Raw genomic sequence first — 21446 nt, 5'->3', positions numbered from 1 at the left:
AAGTTTTTAATTAATGATTATTTTGATAATTAATGGTAATTTTATCATTAGATGTAGTCACTGAGTATTCCTGTAGCCACCTGAGTGGTTTTACATTCTTATGCCGGTAATGTAACTAGCTGATACCTAGTATAGTTAACTTAAGATCTGGAAAGAATTCTTACTGATCAACTAACCCATCTGATATATGTAGAAACTGAGGCCCAGCAAAGTGAAATGGCTGAACCAGGCTCCAGAACTTGTAGGATTTTTTTGGTCAATTTTCAGCAAATTCTCTCTGCAGCAAAGAGCCTAAAATGCCTCATAATGTTGCTGTCTTTTTCCAGGGCTCATTCCTCTTTAAATGGACCTGCTTCTTAACCTAACTTTTAGCCTGATAAGGAAAACAAGATATGAAACCCAATTTTCCCTTTGACTTGGTCACATGACCAGATGCCACAGCGTTCATCAGGCCCAATACTCAAATGGAACCTTTCTCCATTCCCCACCTGTCTGCCCTATGGTGTGATTCTTTTTTTTTCAACTTTTTTTTTTTTTTTTTTTTTTTTTTTAATTTTTGGGACAGAGAGAGACAGAGAATGAACAGGGGAGGGGCAGAGAGAGAGGGAGACACAGAATCGGAAGCAGGCTCCAGGCTCTGAGCTGTCAGCACAGAGCCCGACGCGGGGCTCGAACTCACGGACCGCGAGATCGTGACCTGGCTGAAGTCGGACGCCTAACCGACTGCGCCACCCAGGCGCCCCAATGGTGTGATTCTTGATGTAAGGAGCTTCGGGGTCACATGGCCCCCATCTGTCCCATCGTTATCTTTACAACATCCCCAGAGGAAAAAGAGACAGGCTATGAGGCTAGCTTGTTTATTTTAGGAGGAAACAGACCCTGATAAGTTAGTTCACAGAGTTTTGGACTAAATTCCAAAGGAAGAAGGAGTTGGGGGAGGAAATAGAAAATAAACAACACCAAGCCCATCCAAGGACAGATTTGGTCCTTGGTTTTATTTAAACTGTGGAATGTTCAGTGGCCAAACCCCCTCAGGCCAGGCACAGGGAAACAGGGAGCTATGTAACCACACGGATCTTCTTGTAGCCAGTTATAGTCTCTCAGAGGTAGCCACTACCAGCTGAACACTTGGAGGTGAACACTCATTGAACTTCCACAGTGTGTGCAGATATGGAGGCCACGGAGTTTGTCTGTTTCTCTTCTCTGGCTATCTTGTTGGTTCTCCAGGACAGGGTTTAGTATCAGCCCCTCCCCACCCCCAGCGGGAGCCTGGACCCCCACTCACTGCCGACCCCTTCCCCGCCCCTATTTACCCCCAAACCACTTGCACATCTGATCAGCTTTGTGGGGAGAGCTGGCTAGGGGTGAAAGGAAATGGAGAGGCCAGCAAGAGCAAAGTGTCTGTGACTCCTCTCCTTACCAGCCTGTTTCCATGGCTCAGGCAAGTACAGCTGATGGAGGACTGCCTTTTCCCCCGGAGGTTATGTGTAGTTGCAAAGGTACTACTTCACCCACAGGCCTTCTTGAGATGGTGATAGGCTGGAAAAGGCTAGAAATCCAGACCCTAGCTAGAAACGCCATTATAGAAGAAAAGGAAAACCTTCCTTAGTAATATTGTTATCCGAGTCACATATGGACGAACAATTTTTACAGTATGCTTATTCTTATTACAAAAATAATATATATTTATTGTAGAACACTTATAAAACTACTTTTAAAAATATCACAAAGGGGCGCCTGGGTGGCTCAGTCGGTTGAGCGGCCGACTTCGGCTCAGGTCATGATCTCGCAGTCCGTGAGTTCGAGCCCCATGTCGGGCTCTGTGCTGACGGCTCAGAGCCTGGAGCCTGTTTCGGATTATGTGTCTCCCTCTCTCTGACCCTCCCCTGTTCATGCTCTGTCTCTCCCTGTCTCAAAAATAAATAAAACGTTAAAAATAATAATAAATAAATAAATAAATAAATAAATAATAAAAGTATCACAAAGCGGGAGCCTCAGTGGTTCAGTCAGTGAAGCATCTGACTTCAGCTCAGATCACCATCCTGCAGTTCATGAGTTTGAGCCCCACGTTGGGCTCATGGATAAAAGCATAGGCTGTGGGATGCAAGTGCCTGGGTTTGAAGCATGGCTCTTAGGAAATAGCTGTGTGACTTTGGGTAAGTTATTTAACCTCTCTGATTCTCTGTATCCTCACCTGTAAAAGGGGGACAATAATAGCACCTGTTTCATGGGGTTATTGTGAGGATTATGGAGAGTGTGCTAAAAGAAAGCCCTCGGGACAGTGCAGGAATATTGAGAGAGTTCAGTCATATTGACTGCCGTCATTAATTTTTTGCTATCATTCTGTACCTACCCCCAATCACATTTTCAGAAACAGCCTTTTCCAGTTGCAGAGTAAACTCAGCCTGGAAATGATACAAGGACTCCTTGCACATGTTTAACTGAAGTGGCTGCTATTGTTAACAGTGACTATTTTTGAAAATATATATTTAATACCTGAGCAATCCCAGATATCTGATGTTTATTTTGAGATGATTTGTACTTCCTACAATTAGTAACAGCTCTTTTTTTAGAAACTCACAGAACTATTTAAGCAACTAAACCCTCTAATGTGCTAAAAATCAATTATACTTCTCATTCAAGTTAATTCACTTTGTTAATCAGATTTATTTTACTGTTTCAGATTTTATGTATGTATGTATGTATGTATGTATGTATGTGTATATATGTATAATGTTAAAATGCAATCCACCCTCTTAAATTTTGAGTGTTCAGTACAGCATTGTTAACTCTGGGCACATCTTATACAACAGATCTCTTGAACTTACTCCTCTTACTTAACTGAAACTTTGTGCCCCTTGATTAAGAACGTCCCATCCCCCTCCCCCGCACTGTGCCCCTGGCAACCACCATTCCACTCTATGATTATATGAGTTTGGTTATTTAAAAAAATTTTTTTTCAGTGTTTATTTATTTTTGAGAGAGAGAGACAGAGCATGAGCAGGGGAAGGGCAGAGTGAGAGGGAGACACAGAATCCAAAGCAGGCTCCAGGCTCTGAGCTGTCAGCCCAGAGACCAATGCAGGGCTCAAACTCACAAGCTGTGGAATCATGACCTGAACCAAAGTTGGACACTTAACCGACTGAGCCACCCAGGTGCCCCAAGTTTGGTTATTTTAAATGTTTTTATTATTATTATTTATTTTTGAAAGAGAGAGAGAGAGCCATGGAAGAGCAGGGAGCGAGGGAGGGAAACACAGAATCTGAAGCAGGCTTTAGGCTCTGAGCTGTGAGCACAGAGCTCAATGCAGGGTTCGAACTCAGAAACTATGAGGTTGTGACCTGAGCCGAGGTTGGACACTTACCCAGTTGAGGCACCCAGGCGCCCCAAGTTTGGTTATTTTAGATTCCTGATGTAAACAAAATCATGCAGTATCTGTCCTTCTGTGAGTGACTTATCTCACTTAGTGTAATGTCTTCCAGCTCCATCCATGTTGCAGAATCTCCCTTTTTAAAGCCGCATAATATTCTGTTGTATGTATAAACCACATTTTTGTTATCTGTTCGTCTGCCGAAGGACATTAAGGTTGTTTCCATATCTTGGCTATTATGAATAGTACCACAATAAACATGGGAATGCTAATATCTCTTTGAGATCTTGATTTAAATTCTCTTAAATTTAATTCTTCTGAATCCCCAGAAGTGGGATTGCTAGATCATATGGTAGTTCTGTTTTCCATTTTTTGAGGAATAAACCAAATTTCTTGAATACCTACTGCATTCAATAGTAGGTACTGAGTACTGGGTATACAGTGGTGAATGGAATGAGAGAGTCTCTGCCCTCATAGAGTTTCTGTCTTATAATCACCGAATAAATATATCATTGGAAAGTATAAGGGTTATGAAAGAAAAATCATTGGTGCTATAAGAATACGTCGCAGGGAACCTGATTTAGATAGTACAAAGTATCCTGTGGTGGGCTTTTGGGTTCCAAGCATGATTAAGACTTGGCCCCTGCTCTCAGGATGCTTATAATTTAGTGTAGTGGATGGGCTGCGGCAGAACACATATCTTCTCAGGAAGAAATGGGGAGAGAGGATCCATTCTACTCAGGTGAGAGGTGTCCCAGAGGGAAGTGACCCAGAGGGATGGGTAGCTGGAGATGGAAAAGGGGCAGGGCATTTGGAGCTAAAGAAAGTCTGGGCAAAGGTGCAAATGCAGGGGGATGCAGAATGCTTTTGGAGAACAGCAAAGAGCCCAGTGTGGTTTATGGGGAGAGGAGGGTGAGGTTTAGCAAGAGCCCCTGAGAAAAGGCCGGAGGGATAATGTGGTGACTAGTCATGGAGAATTTGTAAACATTTGCTCTAGAAGGAATCAGGGCACCCAAAGTTTTGGGGATTGTCTCTGAGTTCTGAGAAGGGGTGGGAATCATGTGAGGACGAGATTGGAAAGGAAGGATCCTGGGGACAAGAACTACAGTTAAGAGGCACCACTGGCACATTCACAATGGCTGTGTGAACAGTCTGTGCTGGACAATCGACTAAGTGCTGGAGGGACACAAAGATGGATATGACACCTAAGGGACTTCTGGGAGAGAGGCTAGTGTTGCACAAACAAATCAGCCCAGTAACAGCTGCAGTTGGGATATGAGGGACCTGACATTTGACAGGAGCTGCTAGTTCTACAAGGGGCAGGCCAGTGCCCCGCCAAAGAGGAGAGGTCTGAGCAGAGTCTTGGGCCATGTCCAACTGGGCAAGTGGCCTTGCCCACCCCAAGAATGGGGCCAGGGGCATGGGCAGGAGGAACCTGGCCTCAGTTCTGGCTGTCCTGCATTATCTTGCGTCCTTTTATTGACACACATCTTGTTTAAAGCTCGTGTAATTAGCAACTTGGCTCTGGGAAGGAACTTAAGCATTTTTTTTTTCCTGTTCTATTAAAAACAGACTGCCAAATTTGTTTTCTCAAGGCCCCCGCCCTATATTTACCTGAGCCAGGGGGCAACTGTTCTAATCTCAGGTGTCATTTCCTGGTGGGTGCCTTCAGATGGAGACCATGGTTTCCATGGGGGTTGTGATGGAAGCCCCTGATTGGATAAAAATGGCCCCTTCCTTCCTGCCCCCTCCTTTTGTTCCCAGAATGTGGAGCCAGGATGCCAAGCTGGGATCTTCCACAGGACAAATTCTCTTTCTCAGCTATATAGCTTGTGGGTCCCTTTGCAAATAGAAACTACATTTTTAACCAGTTGGATTGATGACATCTCTTGTTTTGTTCTAGACGAATAAAAGTTCCATTAGAAGGTCTTATAGAATTGATGGGGCGCCTGGGTGGCTTGGTTGGTTAAGCGTCCAACTCTTGATTTCAACTCAGGTCATGATCTCACAGTTCATGAGTTTGAGTTGTGCTCAAACGTTGGGTTCTGTGCTGACAGCACGGAGCCTGCTGCAGATTCTCTGTCTCCTGCTTTCTCTGCCCCTCCCCCACTTGCTCTCAAAAATAAATAAACATTAAAAAAAAAGTCTTATAGAATTGCAATGTCTATAATTGAATGAATAAATGTTAAAAATACATTGAGCACCATGGGACAAGTCTGTCATGATATTGATTCCTATGCCCTCCATACATACTCATTAATACACACATACATGCACTACCCCCACATGCGCGTGCACACACACACACACACACACACACGCACACACCTTTGAATGTATCCCAGGGTCTGCTGCATTCTACCTAGCTGGAACGGATTCTCATAAACTCAGAGCATTCTCATCCCTGACCCGTCACCGTGAGAAACTTTCTTATCACCTTGGCCAGAAGGTCGGACACTTGTGAAATTACACAATTCTCAAAGTTCCAGTGGATGAGCCAAATTTTACAATAACCTCTTTGGTGAAGACTGATTTCAACCAAAGCATAGGGCTCCTGCTTTAGTTAAATTCAACTCTATGCCCAGCAAGATGCACTGTGCAGTCCTCTTGATGAACAGATTTCAACTTCCTTGTCCATTCAGCAGTTTGTGGAGATGTGTATCTTTAAATAAGTTTAGCCGCCTTGAATTTGTTCTCTCTTCCTTCCCTTCCTTTCTTATGTATTTATTTATGTCAGTTTGATTGAAGTATAACATAATAATGCACTCATTTTGATTGTACAGTTTGGTGAGTTTTGACCAATGCACACCCGTGTAACCACTGCCATCATCAAGGAATAGAAACTTCCCATCTCCCTGAGAAGTTCTTCTTTGTCCGTGCCGCTTTGCAGTCAGTCCCAGCCGCCCTCAGCCAGAGGCAACCACTGATGTGCTCCCAGTCACTGCAGCTTGGCTCTGCCTGTTCTAGAATTTCCTATCAGTGTGTATTCTTTAGCGTCTGGCTTCTCTCACTCAGCATGGTGTTTCTGAGATTCACCCGAGTGGCTGTGTGTCAGTAGCTCATTCCTTTTATTGCTGGGCGGTATTCCACTGTACAGTTTATCCGTTCACCTGCTGAGGGACATTTGGATTGTTTCCAGTTTGGGGCTATTATGGATAAAGCCAGCAGCCTTTGTTCTACAGACATGTGTCCCTCAGCAACCATTCCAGGCACATCCTGGGCACTTGATCATTATTAGTTCATCCACTTTTGACTTTCCATTTAAAATGTATTGTTAAATTTCAAAATGTTTATTGCACTTCTAAGTTCCAGAGAGAGAGGTGTCCCAAAAGGTTGTTTAAAACCAGTTTTGGGATTTTGCAACAGTTTTCCACAGAAATCAGTCCTTCAAGAAGCATTTGCTGAGGGCTGGTCTTGGTGAGCACTTTCTTGGTACTGTAGAGAGCAGGGTAAAAGGGCCCCTACCCTTGGGTGATCACAGCCCAGCGGGGGAAACACCTGTGACCTCAGATGGTACAGTTCTCTGGAGAGCTACAAGACCCTCTCAGGAGCCCAGGAGCTGGGGGTGGCTTTTCAGAGGCAAAGGTTGGTCTGAGTCAGAGCTGTGGTATTTCCACTCAGAAGTGGGTGCCAGGTGGAATGGGCTCTGTAAAAAATAACAGTGCGTGTCTGGACCAAAAACAGTCAACTCCAAAAGTAAAGACCCTATGTAGGCCAAACAAAATAGAGCCGAGGGCTTTGTTCAGTCTCAAGGCCACTGGTTTTCAACTTTGTTTTAAGTGGTAGCTCTTTCCCAGACCCCCTTAGCATTGTGTGGCTGAACTCTAGTGATAATAGCAACCTGACCACCCTCTGTAACAGAATCTTTGCGAAAATTCATTACTCTCCCCCCACTGGGTCCAGTGTATGCTCTGGTTATCCCGGCCAGTCTGGCTACGCACAGGACTTTTATAAGCCAGGGAGTGTCTGTGATTAGAATCATAGCTTTATTTTAGGAGCAACTCAGGGCCTTTAAGACCAACTGGTAGAACTCCATCTGTTTCACAAACAAGAAAAGAAAGGCCTCTGGATCTTTGAGGGTCCAGCAGCTCTACAAAATGTGGGCAGTTTTGTGCTCAGTTGTGTCTTTCATTAGCTGTCTTCTGAACACTGATTCTTTCACTTGGCTCAAGCATCATTGCCCTGTCACCTTTCCCCTAATTAATTGCGTTTTCTCCATGGCTGAAGACTATGCTTTGTCCCAACCAGGCATCCTTCAACATTTATTATGCTCCCACCATGCACCTGTTACAAAGGTCTTTTAAATAACCAGTAGAGGGGCGCCTGGGTGGCTCAGTTGGTTAAGCGTCCGACTTCGGCTCAGGTCATGATCTCACGGTTCGTGAGTTCGAGCCCCGCATCAGGCTCTGTGCTGACAGCTCAGAACCTGGAGCCTGTTTCGGATTCTGTGTCTCCCTCTCTCTCTCTCTGACACTCCCCCATTCATGCTCTGTCTCTCTCTGTCTCAAAAGTAAATAAACGTTAAAAAAAATTAAAAAAAAAAACCAGTAGATAACTTGAAAGCTTTTGGAGAGCTTTCTAGATGTCAGAATGATTCTAAATGTCTCTAGTATGTTAACTTCAAAGCCCCATGAGGTATGTGGATGCCATTATTAGCCCCATTTTTACAGATGAGGAAATGAAACACAGAGAGGTTAACTAACTTGCCCAAGCTCACAAAACTAGGAAGTGATGGAGCCAGGATTAGACTCCAGGCAGCTGAGTCCAAAGCCTGTACTTTTTTCTTTTTTTCCAGCTTCGTTGAGGCATAATTGACAAACAAAAACTGTATTTATTTAAGATGTACAATATGATGGTTTAATGTACATATATAGTGAAACGATTACTACAACTAAGCTAATTAACACATCCATCACCTAGTTACCACCTTGTTTCTAATTGTGTTTAATCTGCATTAACTTTACATAGTATAGAAATATGTATTTGCAAAAACAGTAATCTTGATGAATGTAGTCATAGTGTCTACCCTAGACTTATGTGAAGATTAAGTAAATGAATATATGTATACTGATGAGAACAGTGCCTTAGTAAGCATATTATTAGCACTACCCATTATTATTATTGTCTATAACTTTCCAACTATGATCACTCTTATACTTACGGTTAAAGCAGAAATATGCATGGCCCTCTTTACAAATTGATCATAGAGTTTCCTATCATTAATGATGTATTGACTTGTCTATCTTAAATAACTTGTAATGTACTCTCACAAGTTCAGTAAACAAAACCACTAGGTTATTTTTTTAAGTTTCTGAGTAATGATTTGGTAATACAAAATCATGCGTATAAGCACATAATATTCTCTTAGAAATTATAGAATGAGGAAATCCCTATATATACTATATATACTATCATCAGTAAATTTCACTGCAGTTGTTTGTTTCTTTCCGTATTCTTTGCTGGTGCCTAGATCTTTCCCCCACTGGAAGATAAGAACAGGTTAGGAAGGGGAGCCTCAAAAATCTTTTATCCTAAGTGAACGACAGTAAAGGAAAAAAATCTGACCACTGCCTTCCATTTGTTTCCTATGAACTGCTTTTGACTCAGGATTTATTGTTGTTGTTACTGTTTTTAATTGGAAGCACTTTGTCAGGAGATTTCTTAGGACACCTGAAACTAATATAAGATGATGTTATATGTCAATTATATCTCAATTTTTTTAAGTTTTGAAAAAGAATAAGGCCAGTACAAAGCCCATACTCTTAACCATGTCTTGTGCGACCATGAGGAAGACATGGCCCCTGCGGCTAAAGAATTTATGATGCTATGAGAGAGACCCATACATCCATCTGATTATAAAGTGTAAGCAAGAGGTTCAGGGAGCTCAAATGAGGAAGCAATTGAGTTCACCTAAAGCAGGGGTTGGGGCTGGGGGGAGGGCACAGAAACAGTAATAAAAGTTTATATTTACTGAGAGTTTACAAAAGTCCCAACATTATACTGAGCATATTAAGAGCATTTTCTCATATATTACTCAACAGCTCGATTTTACAGATGAGAGAATTGGAGCTTAAGGAAGTTAAGTAACATGGAACTGAATCAAGGTTTGGCCAGGTGTATTTGAAGGATGATAAGGATTTAGGCTAGATTTCTAGATCCTAAGCCAGAGGGGAAGGGCTCACCAGGACTAAGGTCCAGTGTGAGCAAAGACAGGATAACTTTCATAAATCTAAAAATCCATCTCAGAAGCGCCTGGGTGGCTCAGTAGGTTGAGCGTCTGACTTCAGCTCAGGTCGTGATCTCACAGCTTGTGAGCTTGAGCCCCACGTCGGGCTCTGTGCTGACGGCTCAGAGCCTGGAGCCTCTTCAGATTCTGTGTCTTTCTCTCTGCTCCTCCCCCGCTCACACTCTGTCTCTCAAAAATAAATAAAAACATTAAAAAAAATTTTTTTAATTTAAAAATCCATCTTCAAATAAGCAGATTTAAATTCCATGTTTCCTCAATTCTGTGATGCACCATCTAACCATCTATTGGTACTTTTTTAGAATAAAAAGAAACTACTTTAAATGCGTTTTGCTGACCAACAATGATGTAGACATAGCTGTACCATCCCATGCCTTGGTACTCAGTCCTGAAACCACCAAACATGGCAATTATCTGGAGGGTTTTTACAATGTACATCACCAAGTCCAGCCTCAGGGATTCCGATTCTGTGCTTTTAGGGAGGGGTCTACAAGTCTAAACTTTGGCAAGCACCTTATATGAATCTAATACAAGAGCACATCTTGAGAATCAATGATCTATAGATCCTTCTGAGTCACTTTTCCTTCAGCGGGCAGATTAAATGACATCATTAATTTTAAGTCATTTCTTTAAAATCAGCTGGAATGGGGCTCTTGGGTGGCTCAGTCAGTTAAGCATCTGACTTAGGCTCAGGTCATGATCTCACTGTGGATTCAATCCCTGCGTTGGGCTCAGTGCGGACAGCTCAGAGCCTGGAGTCTGCTTCGGATTTTGTGTCTCCCTCTCTCTCTGCCCCTCCCCCACTCACACTCTGTCTCTCTGTCTCTCAAAAATAAATAAGTGTAAAAATAAATAATAGAAAACTTTTAAAAAGTAAAATAAAATCAGCTGGAACTTTTTGGTAGATAGGTACTTGGTGCCTATCTTAAATCACAAAGAATAATTGAGCAAGACCTATTCAGCCTTAAAAAGGAGAGAAATTCTGACAAATTCTACAACATGGATGGACCTTGAGGACATTGTGGTAAATGAAATAAGCCAGTCACAAAAAGACAAATGTACGATTCCAGATATATGAGGTACCTAGAGTAGTCAAATTCATAAAGACAAGATAGAATGGTGGCTGCCAGGGCTGGGGGGAGGGAGGAAAGGGAAGTTAATGTTTAATGGGTACTTAGTTTCATTTGGGGAAGATGAAGACTTCTGGAGATGGGGATTGCACAGCAATGTGAATGTGCTTAATGCCAATAAATTGTACACTTAAAAATGGTTAAAATGGTAAAATAATAATAACAACAAGTGTGTATGGAAGAAAAATGAGCTGACCAACCTCTCCCAGCTGTGGTAATTCTTTGCTTAGTGACACTTAGTGTCTGAGACACTTAGTGATTTCTTCACCTTTGATTATACTCCCTAATATGTAACAAATAATCCTTTTACACCTGCATGATGACTAATAGAATACACTTCTATCTACCTGTACCTTAAGTTTTCCTCATTACTTTAATTTTTTTAATGTTTATTTATTTTTGAGAGAGAGAGTGCAAGCAAGCTAGGGGCAGAGGGACAGGGAGACACAGAATCCGAAGCAGGCTCCAAGCTCTGAGCTGTCAGCACAGAGCCCAATGCAGGGCTTGAACCCACGAACCATGAGATCATGACCTGAGCTGAAGTCGGACACTTAACCGACTGAGCCACCCAGGCACCTCTCTCCTTGTTACTTTAAAACAAGAAAATGTGGCCATGCAGCCATTCCTCCAAAGATGAGTAATGGCTTCACTTATAGTAAACTTACATCTGGCAGCTCTATTCCCACTAACTTTTTATTTCAATGAAGTATTAGAATGATGTCTTTGACTTATTTATTTTGTGTGTGTGATTTTTGCCTTCTTTTTTTTCGAAATGAAGATTATCTTTATATTTTTTTAATATAATTTATTGCCAAATTGGCTAATATACAGTATGTAAAGTGTGCTCTTGGTTTTGGGGGTAGGTTCCCATGGTTCATCGCTTACATACAACACCCAGTGCTCATCCCAACAAGTGCCCTCCTCATTGCTCATCACCCACTTTCCCCTCTACCCCACTCCCCACATCAGCCCTCAGTTTGTTCTCAGTTTGTGTTTAAGAGTCTCTTATGGTTTGCCTCCCTCCCTCTCTGTAACTCCCCCCCCCGCCCCTCCCCCATGGTCTTCTGTTCAGTTTCTCAAGATCCACATATATATGAGTGAAAACATATAATATCTGTCCTTCTCTGACTGACTTATTTCATGGAGTGATGTCTTTTAAAAAGACATTTAAAATAACTATAGGAGCCCAAATTTAAGTGGAAGTTTAAATCCGTGGTAATGTCAAGGCCAGCCACTCAATCCGGGTGGTCCTTGGAGGAAGAGATGCGTGTCTCCATGGCTGAATTCGCACATGTGCCACTGGTGACAGTGAGGGGAGCGGCAAGTCTCTCTTGGCACTGATTGTAAGAGTATTTCTGAACAGAAATACTCACATGTGGAGAAAATTATGCACCAGCCATGGTTTTTGGTAGCAAATCAAAGAAGCTAATTCTGGCTACCTGAGGCAGAAAAGGAAATTTGCAGAAAATCAGGTTGTTCACCGAGTTAATGGGTACGTTGGAGAGCTAGTCTCGAAAACTAGCTTAGGAATCCACCACCACTGGACTGTCAACTCAGCTCCTCTGCCATGAATAAATTCTCATTTTCCCTGTGGCTTTGCATCCTTCTGTCAAGATTTAACACCCCCCTCTGGTGCAAGGAGATGACTGTCTGGTTCTAGATCACCTGCCTGTACCGCAGACTGCCAACGAGTGGGGTAAGGGACTGCCTGCCACACCTTCAGCTTCTGTGATGCGCGGGGACCCCACCCCTCCCAATAGGAAGGGTGTTCAGCAAAACTCAACTTGTGTCCACTCCAGTGTCCACATGCAGCTCCTTCTAGTGGTCACTTCCAAAACATCTTACCTGACTACCAGGGCATAGCATCATCATTCACCTGCTGAGGGTCTCCTACCTGGGGTTTGGGGCTCTCTGGCACCCAAGTCTGTCTCACATGACAGAACCACTTTGGGAGGCCTTATGTTCTGGCCCTGCAGGGACAGAGCTCAGAGTGAAATCTTGACTCTGAATCCTTACATACTACAGTGTGACCCCGTTCAGTAGGTCTTTGATTTTCCTCTGTTCTAACCTGACTACTGATAGTGATCAAAATAAACTCTGGCCCACATTCTGACAATTACCTTTGCCTTCCTTGTCCCCAGGGAATCAGGGAGTGCCACCATGAAAGACAGAATAGAGAAGTGAAAGGCACAAGCGGGAAATATACAAACATATAATGATGATAAACACCATATATAGGGTGGTGCTTTCCTCTGGGGGATGTGCTTGGGGAGGGGTCTACGGGGGGCTTCAGCATTTCTGAAGGTTTTGTTTTCCTTATTAAAATTGTGTCTGAATCCTTTCTTTCTTCAGCTACTCCCCTTACACCTGTTCTTCAAATTTATGGAAACTTTAGTCAATCGGCCCCCTTTATTTTTGAAAATAGATCATTCCCTAGACACATTCTTATCTACCTCAGATCCCTCAGAGTCCGTCAGTATCCCAAATTTGGTATTAATATTTTTGTATGTTTGTATAGTATGTATCCATTGGCTCTTGAGTATTGCTTTGTTTTTTTAACATTTTATGTGAATGTTATCCTACTGTACACATTCTTTTGAAACCTGATTTTTTACTCACCAGTCTTTTGGAGATTGGCCTGTGTTGACAAGTGAAAATCCAATTCATCCTCACTGCTGTATGAGTATTTTGTAATATAAATAAAGTAGACTTAAATTCTTTAAAGTATCTGAAGCAAACAATGCCAAGTGTCAAAATTTATTAAAGTTATGGGTTGGGTATATCAGCATTCATCATATTGTTTTCGAGACTTTTGTGTGTGTTTGGGAGTTCTCAAAATCTATTAAAAGGGGTGATAGCACCAAATAGGAGTCAGGAAAGTTGCCATCTGGGCTTTAACTGGGCTGCACTGAGACTGAGTCCACAGCTAATGAGACTGAGATTAAAAATAAACCTGGTCGGGACACCTGGGTGGCTCAGTCAGTTCAGTGTCTGACTTCGGCTCAGGTCATGATCTCCCGGTTTGTGGGTTCAAGTCCCGTGTCAGGCTCTGTGCTGACAGCTCCGAGCCTGGAGACCGCTTCGGAGTTTTTGTCTCCCTCTCTCTCTGACCCTCTTTTGCTCATGCTCTGTCTCTCTCTGTCTCTCAAAAATAAATAAATGTTAAATTAAAAAAAAATTTTTTTAAATAAATAAACCTGGTGGCACTAGTCTCCTCTTATTTGCTTTTCATGGGCCTCTGCCTCCCCAGGGAGATGCCCAAAACAGGCCTTGACCATGGCCTGTGAGGAGTGTTTATGTAGCTGCACGATTTGGAGTATACTGGCACATGGCCAAACCGAACTAAACAGAATCTGTTGTGGGCCTAGCCATTTTTAAAAAGAAATTGGCAAAAGACATTTCACACAATGGCTGTGAGACATGATTTTTTTTTTTTTTAATATTTACAACTTACTTAAGGTATAAATAGTCCAAATGCTAAATGCTGGTCAAAGTTTTGGGCAGGCCAACCTTTGGCCTCCTTAACACTCTTAAAAACTTAGGATAGGAGAAGATAATTCTTCTTTTGTTGTGCTTACTAGACTCCCCATGAGACCTCAAGTGGCCCCCGGGTTTTCTTCCTTCACCATTTCTGCTTCTTTCAGAAAAGTGAGACTTTGGTAGAAGGGAGAACTTTTGACCCAGGGCCTGTGGTTTTACAGAGCCATTGATCAAATTTGCCATTCATCCCCAGGACTGTACCAGGTGAAATGAGAGACTCTTGGGGACCAAATGAAATGACAGATAAGGAAGTAAGCGATGCCCAATCAAAGTGCCCATGAGCACCTTTTCACTTCCTGTTTCTTCCCAGGGAAGGGTTCCTAGGGTCCTCAGCATTATCTCCTGAATGCATCCAGCCCCAGGGGACTCATTTGAAGTGATTTTCAGTCCATGGAGCCTCCACTGCCTCCTTGGAAAGAAGTGCTCTGTCCTTGGCAGCTGCCAGAGAACCAGTGAGTCCCCAGCTCTGCTAGTAAATGAGTCTTCTGAGCAGTCGGCCACACTGACGTGCCCTTCTCTCCTCCTAGGCTATGACTTCTGCCAGGTCCTACAGTGGTTTGCAGAGCGAGTCGACAGGATCATCCTGCTGTTCGATGCTCATAAACTGGACATCTCAGACGAGTTCTCGGAGGCCATCAAGGCCTTCCGCGGCCAAGATGACAAGATCCGCGTGGTACTGAACAAGGCCGACCAAGTGGACACGCAGCAGCTGATGCGCGTCTACGGGGCCCTCATGTGGTCCCTGGGCAAGGTCATCAACACACCCGAGGTCCTTCGAGTCTACATCGGCTCTTTCTGGGCACAGCCCCTACAGAACACTGATAACCGCCGGCTCTTCGAGGCCGAGGCCCAGGACCTCTTCAGAGACATCCAGAGCCTTCCGCAGAAGGCGGCCGTGCGCAAACTCAACGACCTCATCAAGCGAGCGAGGCTGGCCAAGGTGAGCCAAGGAGACATGGTGGGCAGCAGGGGATGCTTCCCATTCTCTCCTCTCTAAGGGAAGGTGGGGGTGGGAGAGGTTCCATTCTAGGGGACCTCGGGAATGGAGCACAGAAGAGGTTAAGAAGGGAGCCTCAAGATCAGTACATCTGTTTAGGTTCTGGCTCCTACTTTGTGGTCTTAGGCAAATGAGTCAACCTTTCCAAACCTGTTTTCTCATCTGTAAAATGGAGCCAGTAAGAGCACATCATAGGGTGCTTGTGAGGATTCAGGGTGACCTGGCTTGCAGAGCACACAGGAGGGATCATGCACTTACCACCTGGAAGCTGCTATTTTCTTAGCCCAGTGGGAATGTAGCCAGCTGAACCAGAGGGGTGGCATTGGTGGGACCAGTATGGTGCTGAGATGCCAGCATTAGTCACCCTGGGTCTAAGGCGGAGAACCCGATGTTACTGCCTGGAGCCAGGCAGGAAGCTAGATTCAGCCTGGCCCACGGAGTGTGCTGCTTTGGGGGTGGCACCCCATCCCCATTCTGGCTGGGAGCCTGTAAGCATGCCCGCCAGGCCTCTGGGCTCTTCCGCCTCGTAGCTGAACCTTTCAGCAGCCCCAGGGGTGGGTACCCAACAGGGTAAGTGGTCATCTGGTAACCACCCTCAAGGACTGTCATTGATTCTGTCACGTCTCTGAAGAGAGAACAGCACATGACTCCTCTAAGACAAAGTATGGAAAAAAAGATGGTTCTTTAAAAGTTGTGTGCACATTTCATAAAATCATATTCCTTTGGGACGCCTCAGTGGCTGAGTTGGTTAAGTGTATGACACTTAATCTCAGCTCATGTCTTGATCTCATGGCTGTGAGTTCTAGCCCCATGTTGGGGCTTTAAAAAAAAAATCTTGTTCCTCTACTGCTGGAAGTGCCCCCAGAGTTTGTCTAGTCTCAATTATCATCAGAAGCACTCTGGAGCTTAAGCTCCAGACCCTGCCCAGGAGCTTCTGATTCAAGTGTGTCTGTGCATGTCTGTGTGTGTATATGTGAGTGTGTGCATGCGTGTGTGTGTGTGTGTGTGTGTGTGTGTGTGTGTAAAGCTCCTCAGGTGATTCTGATAATCAGCCACATTTCGAAGCCAGAGTTCTATCCACTCCTGCAATTTAGAAGGATGAGGTAGAATAAACGATTTCTCGAGTCACCTAATCCATGAGTAACAACACTAGAACCAAAAGACAGCCCTCCTGCTCTCAACCTCGCCCTGTGCCTTTGTCGTGTCCGCTGAAACCAGTCCACAGGCCTGACTCTCCAAATCCACTCATACTCTGGTCAGGGTACTTCCAGCTTACTTCCCCTTTGTCTTCTGGTGGCGAAGACACCATGTCCCCTCCCTTATCCTCTTGCTGCACAGAGAGTGACTTCTGGTCTGGCCATGGGGTCCAGCAGGCCAGCCTTCTAGAATCCACTACCCCTTGCCTCATTCAGTCAGTATTGCTCAGCACCCCTGGGCCGGGACTGGGGAGCCTGGCTAGTAGAAGAGGAGGCCCCAAACCCCCCATTACAGAGTGGTGAGCTGTGTGCTGATTGAGGTGTGGACACCGTGCTCTGAGGAGGGGGTTTGGCCAGGAAAGGCAAGAGGCCTTCGCTGTGGGTGACAGGCGGGCAGGCGATCGGCCTTCTAACGCCTCCTCATCATCGCCCAGCAGCCTCTATCTTCATGCCAGGATGCTCACCCAGCAGCATCTCTCTATAGCCAAAGAGATGCCTCCCCGGTTGCTGCAGCTCCACACGTAGGACCTCCATCTGCTATTTTTCTCCCTGCTTGCCATCACTCCCGGTGCATGCTCACTTGGACTCCTGGATCGCCCAGCTGATCCCCAGTCACCGTGCACCTGCGAGCCACCATTCTTTATCCTTTCTTCCAGGCTGCTTCCTTTCTGGAGCTACAGCCACTTTGTTCCAGTTCTGCAAGGCAGTGGTGCTAACCAGTTTGTAAATCCACTTATTTGCAGCTTTGCTGGTTTCTCTTCTGTGCTAGTCCTGGGCCTAATGCTTAGTGGCAGGAAGTCTGTTTTTTCCCCATTTGGTAACCCCTTAGCATGTGATATTTCTCTTCTTCAGCTGATACAGCTGAACTTACCCTTCAGGATACACAATACCCAACATTATTTTATAACCAAAGCAGAGATATCATGTGATAGCTTTGGAGATTTGAAGATTTTTTTTTTAACTATTTATAAATGCCCATGGACATTTCTATTTTACCAGTCACTGCTGAAGGCCTAGTGACTCAAGACGCAGCTGTATTCGGTCACATAAATAAATAAAGAGCAAAGAGCTCACTGGGCGTGCCAAGTGCCTTGGGACTTCTCTGCCCTCCTTGAGCATCAGGCCCTCTGAATGGATCAGCGTGGCCATAGAATGCTGCTCTGTACTGACACTGGGAATAATGAGAGCCTTGTGTAGATGCAGGGGGTGGGGGGCAGGGGCGGTCAACTTGCTGAGCTTACTTCTAGGAAAAAAGCTTGTCTTTTTTTTCTTCCTAAGAATAGTATCTGGCTTGTTCCTTTTCATAAAGGAAAATGTGTGAAGTATGGATGTTTCCAGGCTGAGCCTCTCAGTGCCAGTGTGCTGGGCGGTACCATCCTGCGAAGGGGGACAGGAAACAGTCTCAGGCAGATAAGAAGCATAACTCAACACAGTGGCCTTAGCCACTAACCAACGTCATCTGCTTTACACCATCTGCGATTTTATGGCCATTTGTAAACTTGTTGCCTAAGTGGACAAGGAGTCAGTCGCCTGAGTTTTTCTCTTCTCAGTGTTTGTATTTCAGGAAAACGCTCTTTGATTTTGGTATATTGATCTTTATTTCTCTTGATCCGGTTTTGTAAGCCAACCTTACTGAGGGTCTGCAGTATTCCAGAAGCTCTACAATTTGTATTGCATGTGTTATTTCATCTGATCCCGCCAATAACTGCACAAAGCTGGGCATCATCTTTGTTTCTCATGCAAGGGAACTGTAGCTCAGAAAGGTGAAGTAACTTGCCCAAGGCCTTACAGCCCATAAGTTGTAAAATATAAATTCAAGCCGTAGTTAGTTTGACTCCTTGGTCTGGAAACCATTTACCTGAAATGCGGAGTGGACAACATCTATAGATTCTCATCGTGTCCTTGCTTTCTGCATTAGTCTGCCATTCTGTGTATTCTATAAAATTGTTTATCCACAGGAACCCTGCAAAGTTTAGAGGTTCATCAAGCTGACAATTTGAAAACATGCGAAGGATAAGTTTTCAGATGTCACCTAGGAGATGTCAGATCTGGGTTGGGGTGTGCCCTGTATCTATTTATAGAACACCTTAATTCAACAGAAGTCACATCCCATCCAGAAGTAAAAGAAGTGTTATCACTAATGTCCTGCTGGGTTCCACAGTGATCAAACTCAAGGTGTCCTAAAAAGGACACTTTAATAATTGAAAAATGTCACTCTTACCAAAGATCTCTTGAAATGTAATGGTTTCCCTGCTTCTTCTTAATATATATATTTTTTTCACAACTCTCTATTTCAAGGAATGAGAAAACCTTAGAGTGGGTTTTTTGGTTAACCTCAAAGATCACATCTTCATGATATCAGTAGGCATCCTTTTTTGAAGACTGTTTACAATCTAAAATGCTAATCAACGCTCATTTCATGATTCTTTGGGCTATTTTGGGAAAGCCCAAAAAAGTATTTAAAAAATATAATTCAGTTTTATTCAGCTATAATTAAAATAGCCAAAGTAGGGAAATTAGGCTCTTGCAAACAAATCCCAGATAATAATGCTTATGGAATAAACGAACAAAAATAAAAAGTGAGGACTCCACCCTTTATAAACATTGCCCAAGAGTAGGAAAAGTTCCCACCCCTTTACAGATCTTCACCCAACAACAAAAAAAAAAAACATTTAAGGAAGGAACAGCTAAAAGTGAGAAAGAAAAGGAGAGGTCAGTGATTTTCAGGGTTCACCCTAGCTCTGTGGCACTTAGTTTTGTCTTCAAAGCATGTTCTCCAGTCACGTGTAAAACCCAGGGCCCAGCTTTCCAATCTCTCTGCACTGCCAATTCCTTCTGTAGAGAAGTTAGATGTTCTGAAATTCACCAAATGGACCCAGGCTAAGGTGTGAAAATCCTTCTACGGTGGCTGATGGCGACCCACTAATGCTCAGCCTACCAAGGGACTTTTAAAAATAGCTCCGTCAGCTGTGGGTATGTGTGTCAGTATTTGTGTCCATGTAGGGAAGCCTGTCTCTTTGAAGGTTGACCTCAAATGAATGAGTGGGTGGGCCCCCTTGAGTCCCCTTTAAGCTGTTCAGAATCAGGTGCTATGGGTGCCAGCTTTGACTGCAACAGACTAACAAACCCCCTGCTCCATGGGAACCAAGAGCTGCCTTTTTCTGCCTCTTACAGTCTCACAGTCTCACTACCCCATGGGTCCACCTTTTGGGTCTCTACTGCATTAACTGATTTTTTCTATATCCCCATAAACCCAATTTTAAAATATGCTGATCTCCTGATGTTAAATGCTCTATGCAAGTTTTAAGCTGGGCCTAGAAAATGCAGGTCTCCAACAGGTTGTGTTAACTAACAGATGAGGTCACATAGTATGACCTACACATAGTGTGGAACCATGTTCTCCCAGCCTGAATTCTCCCCTCCAAACTGCTCCCCAAATTCCATGAGGATTTCCACTCCTACTGACCATAAGCACTGGAAGCTTCCAGCACTCGCTGCCTGGGGTTGCCCTCCACAACCAGGATGGATATATCCAATATCACTCTGAGTACATGCTTCTCCACCTTGGATATATATGAACACTTGTCACTGGACACAGTTAATGCAATTGTAGCAGAGCATGTATGTGAACTAGATATAAATCCATGTATATTTAAAGGGAAGGACATCTCGGGGCACCTGGGTGGCTCATTCGGTTAAGCGTCTGACTTCAGCTCAGGTCATGATCTCGCGGTCTGTGAGTTCGAGCCCTGCTTGGAGCTCTGTATTGACAGCTCAGAGCCTGCTTCAGGTTCTGTGTCTCCCTCTCTCTCTCTCTGCTCCTCCCCCATTCATGCACTTTCTCTCTCTGTCCCTCAAAAACGAATAAATGTTGAAAAAAAATTTTTTTAAATAATAAAGGGAAGGACATCTCTTTTTGCTCATTGAGTTATAGCCCATAAAGAAACTGACATTGTGATCCACTTGATCTATCCTCAGTCATCACCATTGGATGAAGTGGGGCTTTCCCAGTTTTATACATAAGAATGTTCAAAAGCCAACCAGGGTTCAATGTCACTGACTTGTGAATGAAGCTCTTGGGACCCAGATTCATCCTATTACTATTCAAATACATAGAACTTATTAATTTTTCAGTAACTATTAATAACTCAGTAAGAGTTTATTCATTATTCACTAAGAACTAAACAACCACAAGCCTTCTCTGGCATTACGGAACCCTCCAGCTGTTGGTCTTTGACCATTAGGCAATAACAAGCAACATTTTTACTCCTCTTTCTGGTGTATCAAAATCCATGATCTCTTTTGATTCTCATACCCACAACCCTGTGAGGTAGGAGTTAAAACTCCCAGTCTGTGAATGAGTAAGTTGAGGTGGAGGGCTAGAGTCACCTGGCATTGCTCAACAAGAGGCAGGGGTGGCAGGGCATGAACCTGGCCTTCCAGCCCCAGGTCTCATCATGCCTCTCCTTCTCTTCTTTCTCTTCCCTCTTGTCTTTCCTGTCCCCCTTCTTCTCAGTTAGTTTTCTGTCATTATAAAGAGGAAAAGATCTCAGACTGTTTCCACCTCCTTCCCCAGGACCATCGCCTGGTCTGGCCCTCAGTCCTGTGTTTATCTGGAAAGACTTCTTTGACACAGAAGGGCAGGAATGAGCCTCCAGGCTGTCCCCTCTGTTTACCAAAAGTCTTTAGAAAATTACAAGGTGCCATCCTGCCAGAAGAGTGCTGTCTTCACCCACATCCCATGTGGTGTTCATAGTGTTGTGTGCCATAATGTATGCATTTGTATGTGGGAGGGGAGGGAGACCAAATGCCCTTCCCATGGTGTCCCTGGGAGTTAGGGACAATCAAAAGCCAAAGTTTTTGGCTCAAGCCAAAACAAAAGCCTCAAGTCGCAGTTTCCCACACTGTTGTCCCATAGGACACAGTTCATTTTCAATTCCAGATTTCCAACACCTTTAGTAACATTTTT

At 44.0% G+C, this 21446-nt stretch overlaps 1 protein-coding gene across 1 annotated transcript in view; it reads left to right on the top strand.

Moving 5' to 3' along the window:
• EHD4 (EH domain containing 4) overlaps window positions 1-21446 on the top strand; it is an 85597-nt gene that overhangs the window by 49423 nt on the left and 14728 nt on the right. The window contains exon 4 of the mRNA XM_049613427.1: window positions 14812-15224. Coding sequence (XP_049469384.1) covers window positions 14812-15224 — 413 coding nt within the window. The remainder of the gene's footprint in view (window positions 1-14811; window positions 15225-21446) is intronic.

The sequence above is a fragment of the Panthera uncia genome, assembly GCF_023721935.1.
Source record: "Panthera uncia isolate 11264 chromosome B3 unlocalized genomic scaffold, Puncia_PCG_1.0 HiC_scaffold_1, whole genome shotgun sequence".
In the NCBI taxonomy this organism is placed as follows: Eukaryota; Metazoa; Chordata; class Mammalia; order Carnivora; family Felidae; genus Panthera; species Panthera uncia.
Note: the sequence above shows the minus strand (reverse complement) of the source record. Positions and strands in the feature narration are given on the sequence as shown.